The 23,331-nt window shown below is 45.7% G+C and overlaps 1 protein-coding gene across 1 annotated transcript in view; it reads left to right on the forward strand.

Moving 5' to 3' along the window:
* The window catches only part of HDC (histidine decarboxylase), a 128,813-nt gene that overhangs the window by 91,420 nt on the left and 14,062 nt on the right, over positions 1 to 23,331 (forward strand). Inside the window, exon 11 of the mRNA XM_069624974.1 lies at positions 19,118 to 19,219. Coding sequence (XP_069481075.1) covers positions 19,118 to 19,219 — 102 coding nt within the window. The remainder of the gene's footprint in view (positions 1 to 19,117; positions 19,220 to 23,331) is intronic.

The raw sequence follows: 23,331 nt of genomic DNA on the forward strand, positions 1-23,331 counted from the left end.
GCATACAAACAGGATGCCTGCCCCTTAACTTGCAAACTTACACCATAGCCTTCTGCATTTCCCTGTATAAAGAGACCTTCTGCCACAGTTTTTCCATACACACCACAACCAGAAACCTTATTGAGCAATCCCTTAGCCTGCACAGTCCCATTTCCATGGCTACCATCCTGAAAAGGGCTGGATGTGGCACGTGTAATCCTGAAACTACTGCAGAATCCGCAGAGTTATCATGCTAGGAAGGGGGGGAGTGTGAAACAGGTTAGGGGATTGGGTCTTTAGTGTTTCTTCGGAAAATATGTTTTTTTTGTTTTCGTGCTTACAAAGAACCTTTTTTATGTTTTTGATCTTTATCTGAGTTTCTCTTTTGTTTGCCTCCTTACATTGTTACAGAATTGTCTTCAACACTTTTTGCACACTGTAAAACAAAACAGCGTTGCCAATGCCGGTCAAAGAAATGCCATTTGCATGGAACCAGCGCAAATTTCCCTCATTAATGCTGTCATAGTCGGTGGAGAACATCCCAGCAGTGGACATAAATTGACACATGCTTCTGTTAATGAAACACCTTCCGATCTGGCTGGGGACAAATTACACCGGCATGTTCCCATGCTCCTCTTGGTGGTATGCTTGAGAAAACCACCTTGGCCGTGGAAAAAATCTGCAATACTTCTTCCATCAACTTCTTTAGGTGTTGGAGCAAATGTCCACACGACATGTACCCCAAATGTAGAGCTCCATAATGCAGCACAACAACAACAGTACAGACAGAGGCCACACATCTGCAAAGGTCACCCATACCGTTGAAACAGCCCTCATAGACAGTGCCCCAGAAAGCATCCACTCCTTCCAGTGAAAAATTAGCAGCCATGCCCCTTTGCTCGGCATACCTGTACAGATCTTGCACAAAGGTATCACCCACTATTAGCACTCTGCGTCTCTCCATCTCTGTCTGCCACCCTCACTACACAGACTAATGACGAAAAATAGTAGCGGCCCTTCCTGTGCGGCACAGCCGAGACACCTGATTGGCTAATTCCCACAGTTCCATTTCCATGGCTGCCATGCTTAAAAGGGCACGATGTGGCAAATGTGCTTTCCTAGCTACAGCGAGGGCCGCGCCCCAATAAAGCAGGGACAGTCCTTCTTCCCTTTCCACTTCAGCCAAGCCTCCAAGGCGCTAGGGCCTCACCACACACAACACACCATAGTGCACCCTATGTTTAAATGCTCATGTCATGTGAAATGCACTCCCCGTCTGCAATTGAGCCTGCCAGCTTTCACCCTGGCCACATATTTGCATGCAGGGCTGCATGACGGTGCGTTGGGTGTGGTGAACGGTATGCAGGTGGCTGCGTACACTGTCCATATTTTACATGTGTGATGCTGAACACTTCCTTTCATGAGGCAATATCTTAAAGCATTTCCTAAAGCAAGGGTCTTATCAGGGCCTAACCATAGCAAACACAAATGGTCACATGTGGCTCCCTAATGTGCAACACGTGCAATGATCTACACCATATGCTAATGTAAGCATAGCAGCTCACTTCTGCTGTTCTACCAAGTCTACAATGTCCTCCACAACCATTGTGTAAAAGTCACCAACTTCAAATACATGCAGGGTTACAATTGCATGCCTGCATTATGTTGTGGTGGCTGTGGTGAAGGCCTAGGCTCTTGGGTGCATGACCTACATCCTACGGCCTTTGGCCATGCATCCAACAGTCTAGGCCTTGCCCACACCCACCACAACATAACAGAGCCATGAAGGTGAGCATTTAGCCAGATTCCAGAATTCACAAAGGCAACATAGGCACCGGCACTTCTACCCAACCGCCGCCCCGTAATACAGCGATGCATGCAAACATATTCCAGTTACCATAATCCACAAATATACCACACTGTTTGGCACCCATACCCACTGCCATTCACATAGCATTGTATTACTGCCAACCAAACCACCAAATCTTGACAGCATTGGTCCTGCTCTCAACACTCTAGTAAGTGCATAGAACCAATAATGCATTGTGCACTACAACACTTACTAATCTGCGCAATGCCGACTACCCAAGCACATATAAAATCCACTTACACCGTACCCTCTGCTATACGGGCAGTATTCCAACATTGCACCCAGTGGACATGCTGCAGGACTGCTTACTGTAGCATCTCCAGCCATGCACTGACAACTGTAAGATGTTCTAACAATCACCACACCCCTGGAGTCAACAATTTATGCAATGCAGCCAAACCACACACACAAACCAACAATGTGAAACCTACTTGCAACCAGTGGACATACTTGTCGGTGCAAGGGCTCCAGCCATGCATCCAACGCAACATAGGAAGGGTCTTATAAAGGGCAAACCCTAGCAAACGGAAATGGTCTCATGGGACACCCTAATGTGCAACATGTGCAATGACCTACACCATATGCTAATGTAGGCATAGCAGCTCACTTCTGATGTTCTACCAAGTCTACAATGTCCTCCACAACCATTGTGTAAAGGACCCCACCTTTGAAGACATGCAGAGTTACAACTGCATGGCTGCATTATGTTGTGGTGATTGTTTTGAAGGCCTAGGCTCTTGGGTGCATGGCCTACAGCCTACGGCCTTCGGCCATGCACCCAACAGTCTAGGCCTCGCCCCCACCTACCACAACATAACAGAGCCATGCAGGCGAACATGTAGCCATGTGCCAGAATTCACAAAGGCAATATAGGCACCAGCACTTCTACCCAACCGCCGACACCATAATACAGGGATTCAAGCAGACATGTTCCAATTACCATAATCTACAAACATACCGCTGTGTTTGGCACCACTACCACTTCCATTCACAAAGCATTGTATTACTGCCAACCAAACAACAAAATCTTGACAACATTGGTCCTGCTCTCAACACGCATAGAACCAAAACTGCATTGTGTACTACAACACTTACTAATCTGCGCAATGCAGACTACCCAAGCACATATAAGAACCAGTTCAACCGTTCCCTCTTCTATATGGACACTTTTCCAGCAGTGCACCCAGTGGACATACTGCAGGATTGCTCACGGCAGTATCTCCACCCATGCAGCGACAACTGTAAGAAGTAACTGCAAACAAGCAATAGTGCAGAGTGCAGTACAACACTTACTAATCTGCGCAATGCAGACTACCTAAGAACATATTGCATCCCCTTCAACTGTACCCTCTTCTATGCGGACAGTATTCCAACACTTCACCCACTGGACACGCAGCAGCACTGCTCACTGCAGTATCTGCAGCCATGCACCGACAACTGTAAGATGTTCTAACAATCACCACAACCATGGAACCAACAATGTATGAAATGTAGCCAAACCACACACACAAAGCAACAATGTCAAACCTACTTGCAACCAGTGGACATACTTTTCTTAAACAATTTTTATTCATTTCAACAAACAACCAAAAAGAACCAGACAGTGAGCAACACTTATACATTTCAGGTATCATATGCAATTTCATATTGCGTCCACTGCCTCCCTTTTGCCGCCCTCTCCTATCCCGAGCTTACCCCACATCACCGCCTTCACCACTCCACCTGAGGACACTTCTTCCTCCGCTTCCCCTGAGGAGCCATCGTCTTCTAGGCATGTCTGGGCAGGCCCTGACAGTGAAGCTACTAAGTGCCTCCACGCTATCAATGTATCCGCTTCTTCATCTCCCCCTTTATTAACTGCTTCACTCCACACCACCGTTTCCGCCTCCACCCATTTCTGAAGGTCATGCCACCAGACTTCTACTTTTGGTCTAATACTTTCTTACCAGCTCATGGCAATCCTGCCCTTCACAAGTATATAAGCCAGGTCTTTGAGTTTACTCACATGTTTCAACTTGCGTGACCTAGTGTACCCCCCCACCATGCACGCCCACAAAGATTCCACCTCCAGCCTAATCTCCTTTTCGCTCAAACGATGGGCCACCTCCTTCCAGAATCTCCTTATTTCCGCGCACGCCCAGAACATGTGCACCAGTCCGCATTCTCCTCCCCACATTTAGGACATGTTTGTATTCCTGCATTCTTAAACCTTGCAATTTTCTGAGGGGTCATACATGCTCTATGGGTAACATGTAACTGGATTTTTTGCAACCTCGCATTCCTTGACACTTTTTTGTGGTATCCTTGTACCCTCACCCACAACCCATCACTCATAGATTCCCCAGCTTCCTCTTGCTAATCCCGCCTCAGCTGAGTCACCTCCTTACCCACCCTTGACATCAGCAGTTCGTAAATCTACCTCATGACCTCCGTCTGACACATCATAAAATGTTTCTATGGCCGTGTCGGGCTGACTCTCCAGCACTATTTCTGAGCAGGTATCTTTTATCTTCTGCACCAACCTAATATAAGTGATGTACTGTCCCTGGTACAGTCCAATGTCTTCCACCAGTGTGTCAAACTCTACAGCCTTCCCATCCTGCCACACATCTCCCAGCGTTTCTACACCAATCGGTTCCCAATGCTTCCGGACTATATTCCTCAATTGCTCATCCACTCCATTCAGTGCTGCTAGCGGCATCTGTGGGGAACACGGGTGTGGGCTCTCCATGGCCCGACAAGCCTGTTGCCATATCTTCCATCCCAAGTCTAACATTCTTGCCCCTCTGCATTGCTGTAATTTTGGCAACGATATCCATTCTTTCAGGAAAAATGGGACACATTCATCCCTCGACAGCCTGGACTCCGATGTGGATTCTTCCGATAACCACCTCGCCACGTATTGTAGTTGGCTGGCCAGATAGTACATCTCAAAATTGGGCAATTTAATGCCCCCTTGGTCATACATGTTTTGCAATTTCCATAACGCTATTCTGTTCCTAGTGTTGTGCCATACGAACTCCCTACATATGCCCTGGATTTTAACAAAGAATTGCTTAGGTATCATATATGATATATTCACAAAGTAGTTTAACAGCCTGGGCAGCACCACCATCTTTAACCGTGCCACTCTCCCCATCATGGTCAGAGGGAGCTTGGCCCAGAACCTCATGCTGTTTTCAATGTTAGCCACTGCCTTCTCTGTGTTTTTTTTGTGTTCGATCTCTACATCATGATGCACAACAATCCCCAGGTATCTAAAGGTCCTGGTCTCCCATTGTATTTGTAATACCGGCAGTTCCTCTCGTGGTATCCCTTTATATCTACCCTGGGGAAATATACATGATTTCTTGGGGTTCACTGTGATGCCAGACAGCACCGCGTATCGCCCCATTACTTCCAGAATATATTGTAAATTCTCTTCAGGATATCTCAAATATAACAGCATGTAATCCGCATACATTGATATCAAATGTTGCCCTCCCTTCGTATTGATCCCCACCTCTCCATATTGTTGCCTAAAATATATCGCTATGGGTTCTAGCGCTAAAATAAACAGCATCGGGCACCACGGCCATCCTTGTCTAGTGCCCCTGCTGAGTTGCCATCTGTCCGAGATGGTCGCTCCCGTCTTAACTTGAGCCAGTGGTTTGCTGTACAGCAATTGGAACCATCTCAAGTACGTGGGCCCAACCCCATATTCTTTCAGGGCCGCCATCAGCCAAGGCCATTTGACAGAGTCAAAGGCCTTCACTGCATCTAGTGAAATTATTGCAACCTCCTGGGGGTCCCTTTCAGTTTGTTCTATAACATGATGGAGCCTTCTGAAATTGTCTGATATGTTCCTGCGCGGTACATTCCTGGTCTGGTCAGGATGTATGAGTTTATTAATAACCAGTCTTAGCCTTTTTGCCAGCACTGCTGTAAGTATTTTGCTATCTTGGTTAAGCATGGATAGCAGTCTATATGATCTGCAGTCCATGCATGATTTATTAGGCTTAAGAAGCGGGATGATAAAACTTGCTAGGGAGTCCACTCGTCCCTGGAGCTTTACTAGTGGGTAAGAGCTTGATCACTGCTTCCAATTGCTCTAGCGTAATGGGGGCCTCTAAGTTCTCCCTCTCCGCTACCTCTAATTTGGTTAGGCCGATGTCCTTCAGTGTTTCCATCACATCAATCTCCTCTCCCTCGTCAACAACCTTATGCAGTCACTGGTAGAACACTAAAAAGCCTTTGTTCACCCCTTCCTGGATATCTAATATTTGTCTATCCATCCCCCGTACAGCTCTGATTGTTTGTCTGGGTGTCTTATTCTTATATAGCCAGGCTAACAACCTGCCCGGTTTATCTCCCTCCGCGTGCTGTCTTCCAACGTATCTTTTATAATTCAGGTTGCATAATCTCTCCCAGTACCCCCTGCAATCCTGTTGCAGTTGTCGTACGGAAACAGCCTCCACTGGGGAATGCCCTCCCTTGCACATTATTATCTCTAATTTCTTTTCTGCTTTGTGTAACTCATGCATTGTTGCGCCTTGTAGGATTTTAGATTTAGATATAGCTGCCCCCTCACCACCACCTTAAATGCCTCCCATAACATACCAGTTGATTCTACGCTCCTGTGTTGTTTTCAAAGTATTCCACTATTTCTTTCTTCAGGTCCTCTCTAAACCCTGTGTCTTTCAAGGCTTTTGAGTGGTCTGAGAGGACTCTCGCTTTATATTCTGACTGCACTAGTTCCCCCGTCAGCTCAGGTGCCACAAACTTGTAGTTTAACCGCATGCGCAGGGTTTGTGGGGCCGAGTAGTGAGAATATTGCCTATCCTGTCGGTGGTGGATCCTCTATACGTCCACTAGTCGAAAATCACTTAGTAGGAACTTCAGAGCTTTAGCTACTGGGATGGGCTTCTCCATCTTCTTGTCGGATCTGTCTACCCTGGGATCTAGTGTGCAATTAAAGTCTCCTCCCCATATAACCGCCCCCCAATATATGGGCAGATCTTGCCGTATAGGGTTCTGAAGTAGCTGGTAGAATCTTGGTTCGGGCATACGTGTTGATAATGCTCAGCTCTCTGTTTTCCACTAGTCCTTTTATTAACACCATCCTCCCATTTGGCTCTATGGTGGACTGTAACAGCTTAAAGGGGACATGCAGTGCTATCCACGTAATTACCCCTCTGGCATACGCTGAATATGTTGCTCCTATGGTGGCCCTCCCCATTTTCTCCCCACCACTTACTGTCTATCTTTTGTTAAGTGAGTTTCCCGTAATAGAGCGATATTGATTCTCTGTCTCTTTAAGTATATCATGACCTTATTCCTCTTAAAATAGCTATTGAGCCCCCTGACTTTCCAGGTCGCTATCTTGAGGTCTCCCATCTTATCCATACCCCGTTCCGCCCCTGTCCTCCCTTGTCTTCCGTTCCATGCGCAGTGATTTATAGGTATAGGCTCGCGCGTCCCCTTTTCTTAACACCCCTTCAAACTCCCCAATTCCCTTCCCACCCCTCACCTTACCCATCCCCGACTGCTGTCCTCCTCGCCCACCCCAACATCCCCAAACGGATGCCCAGCGCCATCCCTAAACTCCCCAACTCCCTCCCCAACCCCACCCTACCTATCCCCAACTGTCGCCCAGCTCCATCCCTGGATCTCAGGCTACCCCACATCTAGTTCTTTCCCAGCCATTGTCGGTACTTGGAACAAAGCAGGGGGACACCACACTACCGGTATCCCAACTAAACCTACTACTGGAGGTAAGGTTGCGTTTCCTCTCTTCTCCCACATTAGTGCCTCAGTGTACTGCGCATGCCAGCATCTTGCGCCCACTCCTGCATGACATACATTGGGCCTCATTACCACCCAGGCGGAAAACCATGGTGCTAACAGCACCATAGTCCATGCCCGTAACTAACCGACTCCGCTATGGAGAAAGGGGGAATTACCACCCCATTACAAGGTTGGCGGGGCAGTAATTCCCCCTTCCTCCATGGCCCTTCCCCATTCCCATTTTTGCCCCATAGGGCTCAATGGGAATGGGGAAGGCGCTAACTACGGTACCGCAAATTGCTGTACTGTACTTAGCAACAAGGTCCCTTTGCGGGTCCCTACTTTAACGGCTGGTGTAGACCAGCCGTTAAGGTCGGGTCCAGCAAAGGGACCTCGTAATCAGGCACTAATGGGTTAACGGCACCACAGCCTTTTACGGCACCGTTAACCCATTAGCGCCAGGGTCGTAATGAGGCCCATTATGTGTCATATTCAAGTCCAAAGGTCCGCCTAATAAACATTTACTGCAGTATATATTTACAATCCCTTTTTTGCACCCAGAGATATCAGTGCTACCCTGTGACCATATCAGTATAGGAACCGCTAGGTTAACATCTGCCTAGTCAGTCTATTAATGGAAAGCTGGTTCACTTATCCTGCCCATTCCGGTCATGGCCATCTGCATCAGCCGGGCAACCCTGTGTGTCCAACCAGCTCGACCCTTCCACGGGTGTATCAAAGAAGAACGCTTTGCCCTTATGTTGGACTTTCAATTTCCAGGGTTTAGAAGCATATATTTAAACCTAGATTCCCTCAGTCGTCTTTTTACAGCCACATAATGTAGACGCTGTCTCTGTACCAGCAAGGTGTAGTCCGGGTACACTGTTACATTCGCTGACACTCTGCTTATCGTTCCACCCTTGCGAAAATGTTCCAGGATCTTTTCCCTGTCTTTGTAGTTCAGTATCTTGGCGATCATCGCTCGGGGAGGGGCTCCCGGTTGGGGTCTTCTGGTTTGGGCTCTGTGTGCCCTCTCCACTGTGAATCCTTGAGTGACCACGCCTGCTCCTATCTCTTGTATCAGCATGTTCTCCACGTAATTTGTCGGCTCTGCACCTTCCTCTCCTTCCGGTAGCCCCACCACTCGTATGTTGTTACGCCAAGCTCTCCCTTCTGCCTCCTCTGCCCGGCTTTCCAAATTGTGCACCTGTTGCTGCAGTATATGAACCTCTTTGGTGTTGGTCATGCTGATATCTGTGTTGGATTTCACTTTACTTTCTAGGCCACATGTGCGCTCTACCAGTGCTTTTAAATCCTGCCTCAAGAGGTTAACGTCTACGCTGCGTCTATTTTGAATTCCAGTGCAGATTTTAGTTCCGCTATGGCCGCATCAATCTCGCATCCCCATGAGGATTTCAGCTCTGCTATAGCCTCCAGCATCTGGTGATCATCCTGCGGTGTACTAGTAGCCGCTGATGCATCTCCCTTTGCGTGCGCGGACACGTCCAGTGATTGTGGCTGTTTGGTAAAGATGTCCACCTTAGGTTGCCTTTCCTTCACATTATTCATTTTGGATGCCATTCCTCTCACCGTCCCATAGGCCTCAGCTGCTTACTTTACAGTGTTGTGATGCACTTTAAGTGTTCCGCGTACCTGTAGTGCTCCGCGGTCCCAGTGGGTGTCCAATCCAACTTGTCAGTTTCACTTTTCTTTTTGGCCCACCGACCTCCACTCTACGTTGTTTAGGCGATCCAATGCCAGATGGGCCGGGTTTCGTGCACCGACTATCCTTTCCTCCCAGTGACCCTGCTTATGGGGTGCTGCATCTTCTCTATCTATATGACCACCCACCCAGCTCCGGTGTGCTTAGCCCCTTCCATTGGCGAGCTCACCTCGAGGGGGGCGCATCAAACGCAACCTAGGAAGGGTCTTATAAAGGGCAAACCGCAGCAAATGCAAATGGTCACATGGGGCTCCGTAATGTGCAACACGTGCAATGACCCACACCATATGCTAATGTACGCATAGCAGCTCACTTCTGCTGTTCTACCAAGTGTACAATGTCCTCCACAACCATTGTGTAAAGGTCCCCATCTTCGAAGAGATACAGAGTTACAACTGGATGGCTGCATTATGTTGTGGTGACTGTGGTGAAGGCCTAAGCTCTTAGGTTCATGACCTCCTGCCTACGGCCTTTGGCCATGCACCCAACAGTCTAAGGCTTGCCCACATCCACCACAACATCACAGAGCCATGCAGGCGAGCACGTAGCCATGTACCAGAATCCACAAAGGCAACATAGGCACCGCCACTTCAACCCAACCGCCAGACCATAACGCAGCGATGCATGCAAACATATTACAGTTACCATAATCTACAAACATACCACAGTGTTTGTCACCGCTACCCACTTCCATTCACAAAGCATTGTATTACTGGCAACCAAATCACAAAATCTTCACAACATTGGTCCTGCTCCCAACACTCTAGTAAGTGCATAGAACCAATACAGCATAGTGCAGTACAGCACTTACTAATCTGCCCAATGTAGACTACCCACGCACATATAAGAACCAGTTCAACCGTACCATCTTCTATATGGATCCTATTCCAACACTGCACCCAGTGAACACACTGCAGGACTGCTCACTGCAGCATCTACACCCATACACCGACAACTGTAGGATGTTCTAACAATCACTACACCAATGGAACCAATAATGTATGCAATGTAGCCAAACCACACACACAAAGCAACAATGTGAGACCTTCTGGCAACCAGTGGACATAGGCTTCGATGCTTCAGCTCCAGCCAGCCATGCATTGAAGGGACAACGGACTTACCACACACAACACACCATAATACACACTATGTTTAAATGTTCTTATCATGTGGAAAGCACTCCCCTTCTGCAATTCAGCCTTTCATCACTCATCACAGAAAGAGATCGCCGCTGGAGCTCTCATGCCATTACGAAGGCTGCTTGCAATCACCAGACAAGGTTGTTGCCTGTTCAGGAAACCGCAAATTGGTGTAGTAGGCATGGATACCGCTGGCACACCACCATCTTCTAATGAGATATATCAGATGAACCACTTCCCACTCCCCCACCATTTCCATCCCTTCTTCCGACCACCAGATGCCGTAAGTATGTTTTCCAGACCCTTTCGCTGCAGCATTGTCCTTGGATACAACATGCTAGCAGTATCGAAAAAAAGTATGACGGCCATCACGTCACCGCACACTGCAGTTCAATCAAACCTTTGACTGTGCAGCGAACAGGGAAATGGGACGCCGGAGCGGAGCCAGATATGACTAATTTTAGTGGGCACACTGTAACGTACAAGAGCCCCAGCCATGCACACAATGCCTTTGGGGCTTGGCACACACACCACAACACTATCCTCTGATACACTATGGCGGTGTTTCCCAAAAATGTTGACACACAGCGCGCTTCGCTCCAGCCAACCACCGGCCGCGTCCAATGTTTGCCAACATCTTGGCATACTGCAAGCCAATGAGACTTTTGTCTGTGGAGCGAACAGGGAATTGGGTCCGCGGAGCGGAGCCAGATATCACACATTTTTTGAGACGTACATTTCAGTTCTTTGCAAAAAAAAGTACTGGTCGGATTTCCACCAAACACACAAAAGCAGGCCTATAACTTTGCCCCTTCCATGAAACCTCACCCAACTTTCCAATATACTTTTTGGGCAAAGTTTGGTGAAGATTCCTCCAGGGGGTGCAAAGTTATAAGCTGCTGAAAAAAGTGATCTTTTAGGGGTTTAGCAACTTAACCATAACTACACGGCCGCTATATATTTTCATGGAAAAAAATGTGAGTCAAACTGACTTTAGGGTGATGGTTTAATGTAACAAAACCCTAAAATCTGGCAAGTGTTGGAAGCTATGTACCTTACCCTTTAACCCCCCTGTTGCGCAGCCCATGAATGCATTGATGACATCACAGATGACATCACTTATAGCATCATCAATGACATCACTAGAAAGTAGAGCACACGGATCCCAACTTTGGTCTGGCGAAGTGGTGGCAAAGTGAGAGCAGTTGGCAGTGTGAGCAGTGCACAGAGTGCTGGTAGAGCGTTAGGAGCAGGCTTGGAATCTACACGGAGCGTAAATCTACCTGTGATTTTCTCAGGCACTCTGAACTGCAACTTGTGAACGCTGTGTCCTGCTGGTCCCTGCCCAGCAGGATATAACCCACGATCCCACGCGAAGCGGGCGGAAAAGTGGTGGCAAAGTGGGAGCAGTCGGCACTCAGCAGTTGGAGTAGTTGGTCATTCAACTGCTGACTTGCCTTCCACCCGGAAATCCACTTCTAAAGGAACTGAGGTGCCAGAAGTTAAAATATCGTTTCAGTCATGGAGCGACACAGAGTGTGCAGGAGTGTTCGCTGTGCTGCCTGGGAGGCCTCTGAGGGTGAGGAGAGTCCTTGCTGCACAGCCGACTCGAGCTACGAGATGGACGCTGCTGCGGACTATGCGATTTTTCCCGATGCCTAAGACCAGACATCTGCTCAAGTCTCAGGTGAGCGGGGTGCCTAGTAAATCTTTAGAAATGCAAAAACATTCTTTATTACTTTCATCCCCTTCATTGGTGGTGATTCAAAAGCGGGGAGTGCAACCTCCAATGAAGCACGCTAAAATATGGCTTCAGGACTCTAAGGGAGGGGCCTGGAATGTTTAGGACTGACAAACACCTTGAAGGGGAAAACCTTTCCAAAACCGATGGTTGGTACACCTCTTGCAAATGACTCTGTACTCATGGATCCCTTGGGGACGAATTTGCAACAAGTGGCAGCACTGCAGAGACATTCCCTTACGAAATCGCCCCTCCCTACCACCAGTAGCAACGTTCTCGAAGTAACAGATGCAGAGATCTTACAAAGCGAGATGTTGCCTGATAACTTAGGCATGAAAAGGGAAGGCTCCAAATGGGAAGCTGGGACCTTCGCTATTTCCCAGTCCAGTCTTGGTGCAGTGGCGGTCCCGGCACCTAAAACACAGGAGAGCAAACTTTCAATTAGCATTGGCTTTTAAAGTTGGACACTGCATCCTCCAGTGACTATTACAGAAGCGGCGTCCCTCCAGATTTCTTCTACTGTTCTTCCCAAGCCGGAGGCTTCATTGGGCATTCTACCAAGTGTCATAAAACACACAGATCCTTTGTTTTTTTCTTTGGAGACAAATGCTGCGACTGGCGTTCTTCAAATCAAAAATAAAGGTACACAAAGCCTCATCCCATATACAGTGGAGAGGAGGTGTCCAGAACGTAACTGAAGCTAGGTATACAAGTACCTCGCTTCCACAGTCTCCCTTGCAGAATGAACTTTACCCGCCTGCTTAGGTAGGTCAGAAAATCTCCAAAGATGTGGCTTCCCCACACAAAGACCAACAACGCCTAATTTCCTTTTCCACGGACATCCGAGTGCATCAATCGGTTTCTAAAGGAACATCAATCTTTACTTGTGGCCTCCTCCGTAGATGACTCAGTCTTTTCTCTGAAGATTGCTGGCAAATCGAGCCCGGCTTTGAACTCCTCGGCATTCACATCTCAATGCAGCATGATGGCGATGTTAACGATCTGGTTAGCCCCATTCTTGAAGCTGTATGAAACTATGAACGCGAACGCCAAAGACCAGGCTACACTCCTAGCGATGATCCACTAGAAAACGATACATATTGAATCATTTGTTACATCCTTGCAAACTCGAGTGGATCGCAAGGCAGTGTGTGCAAACTTAAACCAAAGGAAGCTTCCGGAAGCCATAGATCTGGAAAGGGCAGATACGTTTTTTTACTGGGTTAATTGTTGGAACTGCTTCAGCTAAAGTCTCTGGCCCAAAGTAGGAAAGCTGGGTTTCCTATTCCACAATCTCCAGACTTCTCAGCCAACTTGACTCACAGCAGCAAGGATGCTTCCCAGATCCAGTCCAACTTAGAAACTAAACGGAATTCGAAAACCTCCACAACCCAGCAAGTGGAAAAGTCTCTAACTTTGTCCAACGTACAGCCGACTACAGTGGGCAGCACCCATGCAATTGAGATAGAAAGTCCTGCTGTCCACAAACTAGAGGCTCAGATGACGGGTGCATTGTAACCGTAGTCTATTCATTCCACCGCTAACGAGGTGATGGGCCCTGAGTTCTGCTTCACAGCCTTTCTCTATATTTCAGAAAAAGGAAAAAAGGAAATTCAATACAGTAGTCGTGAAAAAGGTGCCTCAAACTAGAAAACCAAAAAATGTGCTGGCATCTCGGAACAGGAATTCCAATAGTGCCTTTGTGTTTATAAGAAATCTTCCGACTCCAGGAGAGATTCACTCTCGGATCTCTTGGAAAAAAGAACAGCCCGTATGCGCTGGAGCATCTGAACATCTACAGAGTGTATCATTGAGTAGACAGTGCGATAACCCGGGTTGGTCGGATGACAATCCCGACCCCGCCGTAACAGATTGTCTACAGTTTTCCACTTATACGATCGATGGTGGAGAATTTGGCAATGAAGAGCACATGTCTCTGCCTATGCCAGCCTTAGATGTTAACTTAGTAAACTACCAGGGGTCCCTGCACAACTGGACTCTTAAGAGGGGGAGAATGATTCCTGTTCTAACATCTAACCCTACATTGACCAATAAGATCACCAACTCGAAAACAACAGACATTTCTAGTTTGTTTTTGACGCTAGAAGACAAACCGCGCCAGTTAACATTGAAAGGGAGAACTCTACAGACCCACGTCCTCCCGGACCCAGGTACAGTGGATTTATTGTTGGGGCATTCCGAGCTTGGTGTTGTGCAAAGTACTCGGGGGGGGGGGTGTTGATAACATTATAACTCAGGGCAAAAAGATGACCCAACAAAGACTCAACAGAACCAATAAAGGGTTCCACATAGTGAGTTCAGAGTGACTGCTCTCAGTGGATGACAGCTTGATCCTGAGCCGATCGAATGGCATGAGACTTTTCCATCATATTCCCTTGCTGTGTTTTCTCCAATCGGAGAACATTATGATTGTGGAGTTCCCTAAAGAACGTAGAATAGGTAAAGTAATTCTTCATCTGAGATTCAACAGTGCCAGGACTTCTCTATTGGAAATAGCTCACTTGCTTCTACCAATGTGATTTGAGCTGGGGTATCTGCAACTAAAAAGTCTTTCCCACTAGCCTGTGCACACCAACTGGAGTAAGCCCTTCTCGGTGCACACAACCTTAACGGGGTAGGGAAAAGCACAGAGCAAAGGGACGCAGACGATATCTTGTATGAGAAGAGTAATGTAAGGTACAATGAGGCGTTCGACAAATTTGTCCTGGGAGCTTGGGGAGGCCACAAGGTCCGCTGAAGGTCCCATTTAACTGTTTGACATGGATAAACGCAAGAACAGCATTCCTCCGGCTGCAACCGATGGGATGATCTGTCCAGGTGGGATCTGGGGACCTCTCCTATCCCCTCCACAGACTTCCAATTAAACACGAGATTCTTCATGGAGGATGGCCTTCTGGAATGTAAGGGGTTCTTTGTATTTATCAACTGACACAGACCTTCTTTATAGCGCCCTGGATGTAATATGCATACAGGACACCTGGCTTCAAGTGACCCCAACTTAGATGGCTATTGCCCCTTTCACAACCCCGCTAATGGAGGCGCCCGTGGTTGGCCCTCGGCGGGGTTGCTCACTCTGGTGAAAAACGATAATGGGATGAGTGTGCACATAGTCGGGTACCCAACCCCTTTTCTACAAATCTTAGGTTTAAATACAAAGGAAGATAAGGGAAGATTGGCGATGCTTGATTCTGAATGCCTATTGGAATCCGGTAGCTATAACAACGGAGTCATTTATGAATGCAGTTTCCGACTCCATTGATAAATTTGCCTTGCGATACAACCCACATTTTATAATTCTGGGGGGCGATTTGAACTGCCCTTGTATTGTAATTATAATTGGTTATTTATAACGCGCTTAATTCCCAAAGGTTTCTAAGCGCGGACACGGGGATCAAACCTGTGTTGCTCTGCGTCGTCTTGCTTCCAAAGCGAGCGCTTTGCCCGTGAGCTATCCTCCCAAGACCAATAATGGAATAATGGAATGTAATATTGGGAATAATGGAAATCATCGCAATTTTGGACAGGGACTTTCAACGGCCAGAGATGTTAGAGCGACAGAATGGCTAGAGTTGATGAATTCCAGAGACTTTCACATACTTAATGGTCAAACGAAGGGTGACCTCCCAGTGGCAACAATTTGGTCCAATGGAACTCACTCCAGCATTCTGGACTATGTATTTGTGTTGAGTTTGATAATTCACAATATCATATCGCTAGAAATAATGCCAAAGGTGACAAGCGATCATGCTTTACTAAAACTCACTTGGGGCGGCAATTGAAGGATGAAGAATGACATCAGGCACATGATTGTTGAACTTACGCATGGGGAAAATCGCTTAAGGCTGAGGCTGCAAGACATATGATCCCTCTCAAATAAGTATGCTAGCCAACTGCACAACAGGGTGATTTGAACTATGTGCCTCTGCTTTTTTAATTTAACTTGACACCTAAAATGGACTTGGTAACGGTTTCAGCTCTCAAACACAAGTTCAATGAAAGAATTAAGCAAGAAAAGAAGCTATTATGTAAGGATCTAAGACGGATAAACCGTCTGAGAGAGGGACAGCACCTACCAACGGTGAAAAAGAGAGAGCAGAAATACTAAAACTGGCTATCTCTATACAAAGTTGAGGTCCTACAGAAGGAAACGGAATCCATGTTACTAGCCCTCTCTAGGAAAGATATGAGATCGACATGGAACAGCTTAATGAGGCAGGTGCAATGCGTTCAATATCTTTGGCAAATGAAGTTTCAGAGGAAGCTTGGATAGACTTCTACAAAAAACGATTTGACCCAGAGGACTGGAGGTGGGGGGAGAGGCGAAGTAGTCACTGCCCAACAAATCAAATTCAGGTTGGCCTTTTCCGTTGGACCAGTTAGATGTCTAAATATTAATAAAAAAAGCTAATCCAGACGGGTTCACTAACTCCATGATCAAGGAAGCACCTGAAGCATGACTTCCTTTTATCCCTGCACTTTTTAACCAAATTATGAGAACTGGTGAGATCTCTGAATCCTGGAGATCAGCGATAATTGTACTGATCAACAAGCAAGGCAATAAGGCGGATCCTTCCAACTAACGTCCTATTGCCCTCTTGGATGCACTGGGCAAACTCATTGCGGAGTTAACTACAGAACTGAATTGGAACAGAGAAAAGAGAAGATCCGATCCAGACAGGTTATGTTAAAGGAGTGGGGACTGACCTGAACCTCTTCCTGTTCAAATTCTTGAAAGGGAAATTCGTTAACTGTAATACGAAAATCTCCCTAGCCTTCGTTGATTTAAGAAAGGCCTTCGACAGTGTGGATCGTCAACTGCTGTGCTCTAAAATGGAAGGCTGGCACTGCCCAGCTGACCTATTGCCCGCCATTAGGTCCTTACATGAATCTACCAGCGTTCAAATTCGACTCAATTCTCGAGGACTGTTGACCAGACCAATTCATACCTGCAGAAGTCTAAAACAGAGGTGCCCCTTGGTGCCAACCTTGTTCAACCTATTCCTCTCTGATGTGCGCGTGACCCTGTATATGGTTAGAGCATTCCCTCCAAAGATCGGAGTTCCAAAATTGGCAAGGATCCTCTATGCAGATAACCTTGTGCTGATTGATATGACACCAATTGGTTTGCAGCAGATATATGACCACCAATGGGCTGTCGATTGATTCATCGAGGACCAACATCTTGGTACAAGGCCCAAAAGGATGCAGGTCGAAGTTCACCTTTAAATGGTACATAGAGCAGGAACCTCCGGCTCAGATCAGTCAGGTGACATACTGGGGGGCCCTTATCAACAACAGCACGATCGATCAACCTCATCAATTGGCATTAAAATCCAAATTGAAAATCCTAACTTCAGAAGGGAGGCTGATCCAGAAAAAGTACAGCAAGTTTTCTATCCTTCCAGTGCTGACGAGTTGGGCCTAATTTCCTTACATGCAACAGCGATTTGGAAAACGTTGTACCTGTACTGTAAATGTACCATGCCCTGTCCAGCGGGGCCTTATCAAATCCTGGGGAGAGAACTGGTATATAACAGGAACGCCTCGTTAGACCAGTGGAGCAGCGGCTGTTGGTAGCTCTTAGAACATCGGCAAACTGACCTGGAAAAGCTGACTAACAATCCGGTGAAGGTGAAGCGGAAGCTCTGGGAGGAAGGTTGGATTAAAACCCAAGATGAACAAAAAAAACATTGCCTGTTAATTTCGCTGAGAAATGAAAACAAGCCTTATGGCTGTACTCCCAAATACCAAACCAAGTCTCTAATTTGTGGTACAGAAGTCGGTTCATGCGTTTTAGACTGAACCTATATCCAACTAAACACATTTTACAGAACTACAAGCTGGTATCTACTGTGGGGTGCAGATTCTGTGCTAAAAGCGAGGCGAAGGAGATGCTGAAGCACGTCACATAGTTTTGCCCTAGGTTGACTGAATTAAGAACCAAGCACATGGGCAAAAAGATTGCGTTCTGGCAATCCCTGGATGCGGAAGAGATTTGGACTTTTCTCCTTTTAGGGGAAAATATTTGGCAACGTTTTGCCATATACAAATCTTAAAGGAAGTGTCTGAAATGAACTTGATTTGTACTTGAGCCTGCTGGTTTCTGGGCTCAGCACTTTTAGAGGCATGGGATATATGAATTGTATATTGATTGGGAAAAATGCAGTTATGATAAAGGTTTGTAATAAACCAAAAAATCATTACATACAATTTAAAAAAAATGCATCATCTGTTTCGATATTGCCAGGGACCTGCCATTAGGCCATCCCCCAGGCCCTGCCAAGTAATCCAAAGTCACTATTGGGACTGGCCTCTAGCCAGACCCAGTGGCCATTCAACACCCACAGTAGGACTTTGGCTACAGCCTGTAGCCATGGCAACTTGCATCAGGCCCCACCCAGCCATCCTAAGTAGACAGTGGGTCTGACCTGAAGCTAGGTTCATTGCCCACTTCACCCCTATAAATGGTCCCTGGGCCATGGGCCATTGGCTATAGCCTCTAGCCACGATCAACAGACAATTTTCATGCAGGCGTTAAGCCGATGGAGTCCTATTGAATCCTTGTTGGTCGGGAAGCAGGTGACATGACTTTAGAAACAGAAATCAAACCATCAGACACTAGAAATATTACCCAAAAAAACCAAGGGAGTAGTCGCCTTTATGTTAACAAAACTGTTTGTTATAGCGGGAAATACTCTGTAAAAACATGTTGCCTGGGGAAGTTCTAGCACGTTTTATTTGAGCAATGTGCATATCACGGAACATGCATGACTATTGCAGAGTTTTAATTCCTTTTATAAACACTGACTTTGCATCAGTCAAATATGATTTAAACGAAGCAGTGCTACAAATGTTTCTAAATACTTTTTCTTTTTCAGGGCACCGAGATGGCCAAGTATTTTGAGTCTTTGGTTCTCAGCGACCAACTCTTTGAAATTCCCGCCAAGAGACATCTGGGACTGGTTGTTTTCCGCTTGAAGGTAAGTAGGGACTTATTTGCTGGTTGACACGACTTTAATTTCGCTATGATATGCCTTCAACCCCATCGTGACTGGTTTGATTTATAGATAAACAACCTAAACTACCTATTGCTAGGCAGTAAGCCCAAATGCACTCCTACCGAATCTTCGTTCGGGAGTTAAATGTTGACTCTTAATTGATCAATTAATACTCTCATGTGGAGAGAGTGTTAATTGAGTCTTGACTTTAACATATTACAAAATAGAAAATAAATAACATCAATAAAGGATAAATCAGGCATGTAAGATCACTTATGTAACCAATTATACAGATCTGGTACTGACCAATACTTTTTGATACTTTTTAATAGAACTCTCAAGGTCTGTTTTTTCAAACAAATAAACAATGTACAAAAGAATTATTCAGACAATGGTGAAGCATCCAGGAATTCTCATTCCAATTAACAAACAGAGTATAACCTGGTTTATAAAGGTACATAAATGTAACAAAAGCAGAAAGCAAGTAGCTCAAAGCTTAGCCTTATTATTCACATCCTGTAAATGTTCAAAGGGACATGTATACATTTCATTAACCAATTGTAAACCAGCGATATAAATTTAACAAACAGCAATAAGTTCACTCTTAGGGTTTTTGTATTGTGAAGTAACACCATTCAGGGAAGCCCCTTTTAATAGGTGACATAGGTAACCAACGCGTTTCGGATCTAATGATCCATCTTCAGGGTGGGGACTTCACTGTTCCTGTATGTAGTAGAGTAGTGATTGTTAAATGCGTTCTAAAAGCCTTTCCTCAATCTGAGGCTGATAAAGTTCCAATTCAGACCCAGTCAACAGCTGAAATGCGCCGGAGGCCGGGAGGTGACAGAATGCGGCCAGGACACCCTAGGTTGCAGATAAACACCGAGTGAGCCGACCGGTGTTTATCTGCAACCTAGGGTGTCCTGGCCGCATTCTGTCACCTCCCGGCCTCCGGCGCATTTCAGCTGTTGACTGGGTCTGAATTGGAACTTTATCAGCCTCAGATTGAGGAAAGGCTTTTAGAACGCATTTAACAATCACTACTCTACTACATACAGGAACAGTGAAGTCCCCACCCTGAAGATGGATCATTAGATCCGAAACGCGTTGGTTACCTATGTCACCTATTAAAAGGGGCTTCCCTGAATGGTGTTACTTCACAATACAAAAACCCTAAGAGTGAACTTATTGCTGTTTGTTAAATTTATATCGCTGGTTTACAATTGGTTAATGAAATGTATACATGTCCCTTTGAACATTTACAGGATGTGAATAATAAGGCTAAGCTTTGAGCTACTTGCTTTCTGCTTTTGTTACATTTATGTACCTTTACAAACCAGGTTATACTCTGTTTGTTAATTGGAATGAGAATTCCTGGATGCTTCACCATTGTCTGAATAATTCTTTTGTACATTGTTTATTTGTTTGAAAAAACAGACCTTGAGAGTTCTATTAAAAAGTATCAAAAAGTATTGGTCAGTACCAGATCTGTATAATTGGTTACATAAGTGATCTTACATGCCTGATTTATCCTTTATTGATGTTATTTATTTTCTATTTTGTAATATGTTAAAGTCAAGACTCAATTAACACTCTCTCCACATGAGAGTATTAATTGATCAATTAAGAGTCAACATTTAACTCCCGAACGAAGATTCGGTAGGAGTGCATTTGGGCTTACTGCCTAGCAATAGGTAGTTTAGGTTGTTTAGATATTTTGTCCCAAGTGGTCTTGTGACGTTAGCCCGGCTGCACCCGAAATTTCACCATAAAATTCATTGACATTATTTCTTTATTTAATAGTGTGAACTAACACCTTTGGTGTGCTTCTACTCCAGATCAATTATCCTGATTTACATGAGCTGTGCATTCCCACCCCATAGTTCTTTTGATTTATAGATAGACATATCTCTGTTTTGTCAGGCTGTTCAAGATGGCCACCTTTTAATTCCATGTGCAGGAGCGTTCCCATGCTAGATGCCCCTTTGGCCATTCTGACTGGGCTATTGCAGGCCAAAAAGCTTGAGGGGTGATCCAGTGCATTCCTTCATCAAATAACTTTTGGGCTGGCGGGGCCCTTGTCCTCTGCACACCAAAAGACCCAGGACTTGGGAAGAGGTGTTTGACCGACCCACACCCCCACTTCCTGCCTTCAAGGTGCAAGGGTCCGGCCTCCCAGAGCAGGTATGAGTCCGGTGATGAGGCAGTGCTGGCGACGGAGGCGGTACTTGTAAACATTGGGCATTTGTGTATGTATGTATGAAGGTTTGCATGCATGTGAGAATTTGTGCATTTCAGTGCATGTGTGAATGCGTACACATGTGGATGTGTGTGCAGTGTGTATGTGCTTGCAGGTGTTTGTAAGTGTAGTGTGTTTTAGATGTGTGTGCAGGCCAGGAGAAGATAGACAGAGAGAAGAGGGAAGGAGCGTCTTCGTGGTGTTATATTGGCGCAGACAGCATGGACACGCTTTCTTACTGTGGTATTAAAGGCATTATGGGTGAAGACAACGTGATTTTGTTTTTAGTGGGAATACTGGACACTATTACATAGCCAGCATTTAGGTGTTTTCTTCCAGTAGTAATGTTGGCATTATTTGCTGCAGTCAGAATGATAATGTCTTCTTATACTTGCAGAATACCGGCATTTACCTTAGGCCCCGCTAGCATAAAAATAACTCCCTAAACCGGCAGAAATGGGCATATATTGTAGGCAGAGACATCATGAAAATGCACTGGGAAATGTCCCTGAGCACTACTGCAGACCTGGTATCTTTTGGGTTTGCTAAGGTTTTACCCTTCAAAACCAATTGTAAATTGAATGGCGTTTTATACAATTTGTCCCAAAAAGTGTGCTGCAAAATGCACCAATTCAACCCAATATTTCTTTTTAATTTGGTTGGTTTGAATGCCCGCACTGTGTTTAAATACACACACATATTTGTGGGAAATATTTACATCTTTCAAATAAAAGAAATTGCCAGCCACAGCTAGCTCCAGATAAGACTTTAAAGTGGGAGTATTTTATTCCCTTTTTCTAGTTTGGGGGTAACATTATTTTCAAGGGAGTTAAAAGCAATTCTGATTCCCAAAAGGGGAATTTTTAGGCAAGTAATATAGGTTAGCTATAAAGCATATACCTTTTTGCAATTCATACTTCTGTGCACCTAGTAATTCATGCAAATTAAAAGTTGATTTTTTTTCTTAAATGTAGAGCTTCTCGTCAGTTGAAGCACTAATAATATGAGGCTCCTTCCAGAGGCACTGCTCTGCAGGCACCTCTGATCCAAACACATCCATGGAGCTGTGAGGGTTGAAGCAAGAGGGCAGGCTCCTGTCTGTCCGTTCTTTTACATTTTTTGTTTGGAGCATTTTTAATTCTGAATTTTGGGGGCATATTTGACTCCTTATCTGCAGGATGGTGTAGATAACATGGACTTAGACTTACCATACTCTACATCCAATATGAAAATGAACGCTTTTTGGTGAGGTTCTGTGTGGAGATAACCCTATATTCATCCCACTCCACTGCATTTGAGACTTGATGTACTCTGAACTGTTCCTGTTAGTGACAATTCAGAAAGGAGCCCTCCTTCACCTTTTCTAGGGGGCAGGTGCACCCCCTTTAGCAGCTTTTGCAACGTTACTACCCTTGGCCACAGTGTCTCTGAAGCCTTGAAAGAGAGCAGTTTGATTATTCTGTAACAAAGGAGAGTGGAAGCCCCTTTACTGAGAATGAACATGGGTCAAATACCCTGTGAACTCTGAGACCCCCGGCCGGCCCATAGGGCCGAGGTTTGCTCAGAAGTACTTTAAGACGAGTTTGGCTGCACCCTTGAGATGGATGGGGGTGCAGATTCTTTACTCCAACACCAATCAATAAGGACAACTCAATGGTTTGGCAAAGGCAGTCCGTTTAATGACAAGTACAGAAAACGGGGAGTCATGGATATCAGCAGTGATGCAATCGTCCTTCTCGCTTCAACTCCAACGAACTTCATATAAGTTGTAACATTCATACTCAAAACTCGTTATAATTGACGTGTAACACTCAAAAGTTAACATGCAATTCTATTGGTTGGAAAAAGGTAACTT

The sequence above is a fragment of the Ambystoma mexicanum genome, chromosome 11 (assembly GCF_040938575.1).
Source record: "Ambystoma mexicanum isolate Mex_15411 chromosome 11, UKY_AmexF1_1, whole genome shotgun sequence".
Taxonomy (NCBI): Eukaryota; Metazoa; Chordata; class Amphibia; order Caudata; family Ambystomatidae; genus Ambystoma; species Ambystoma mexicanum.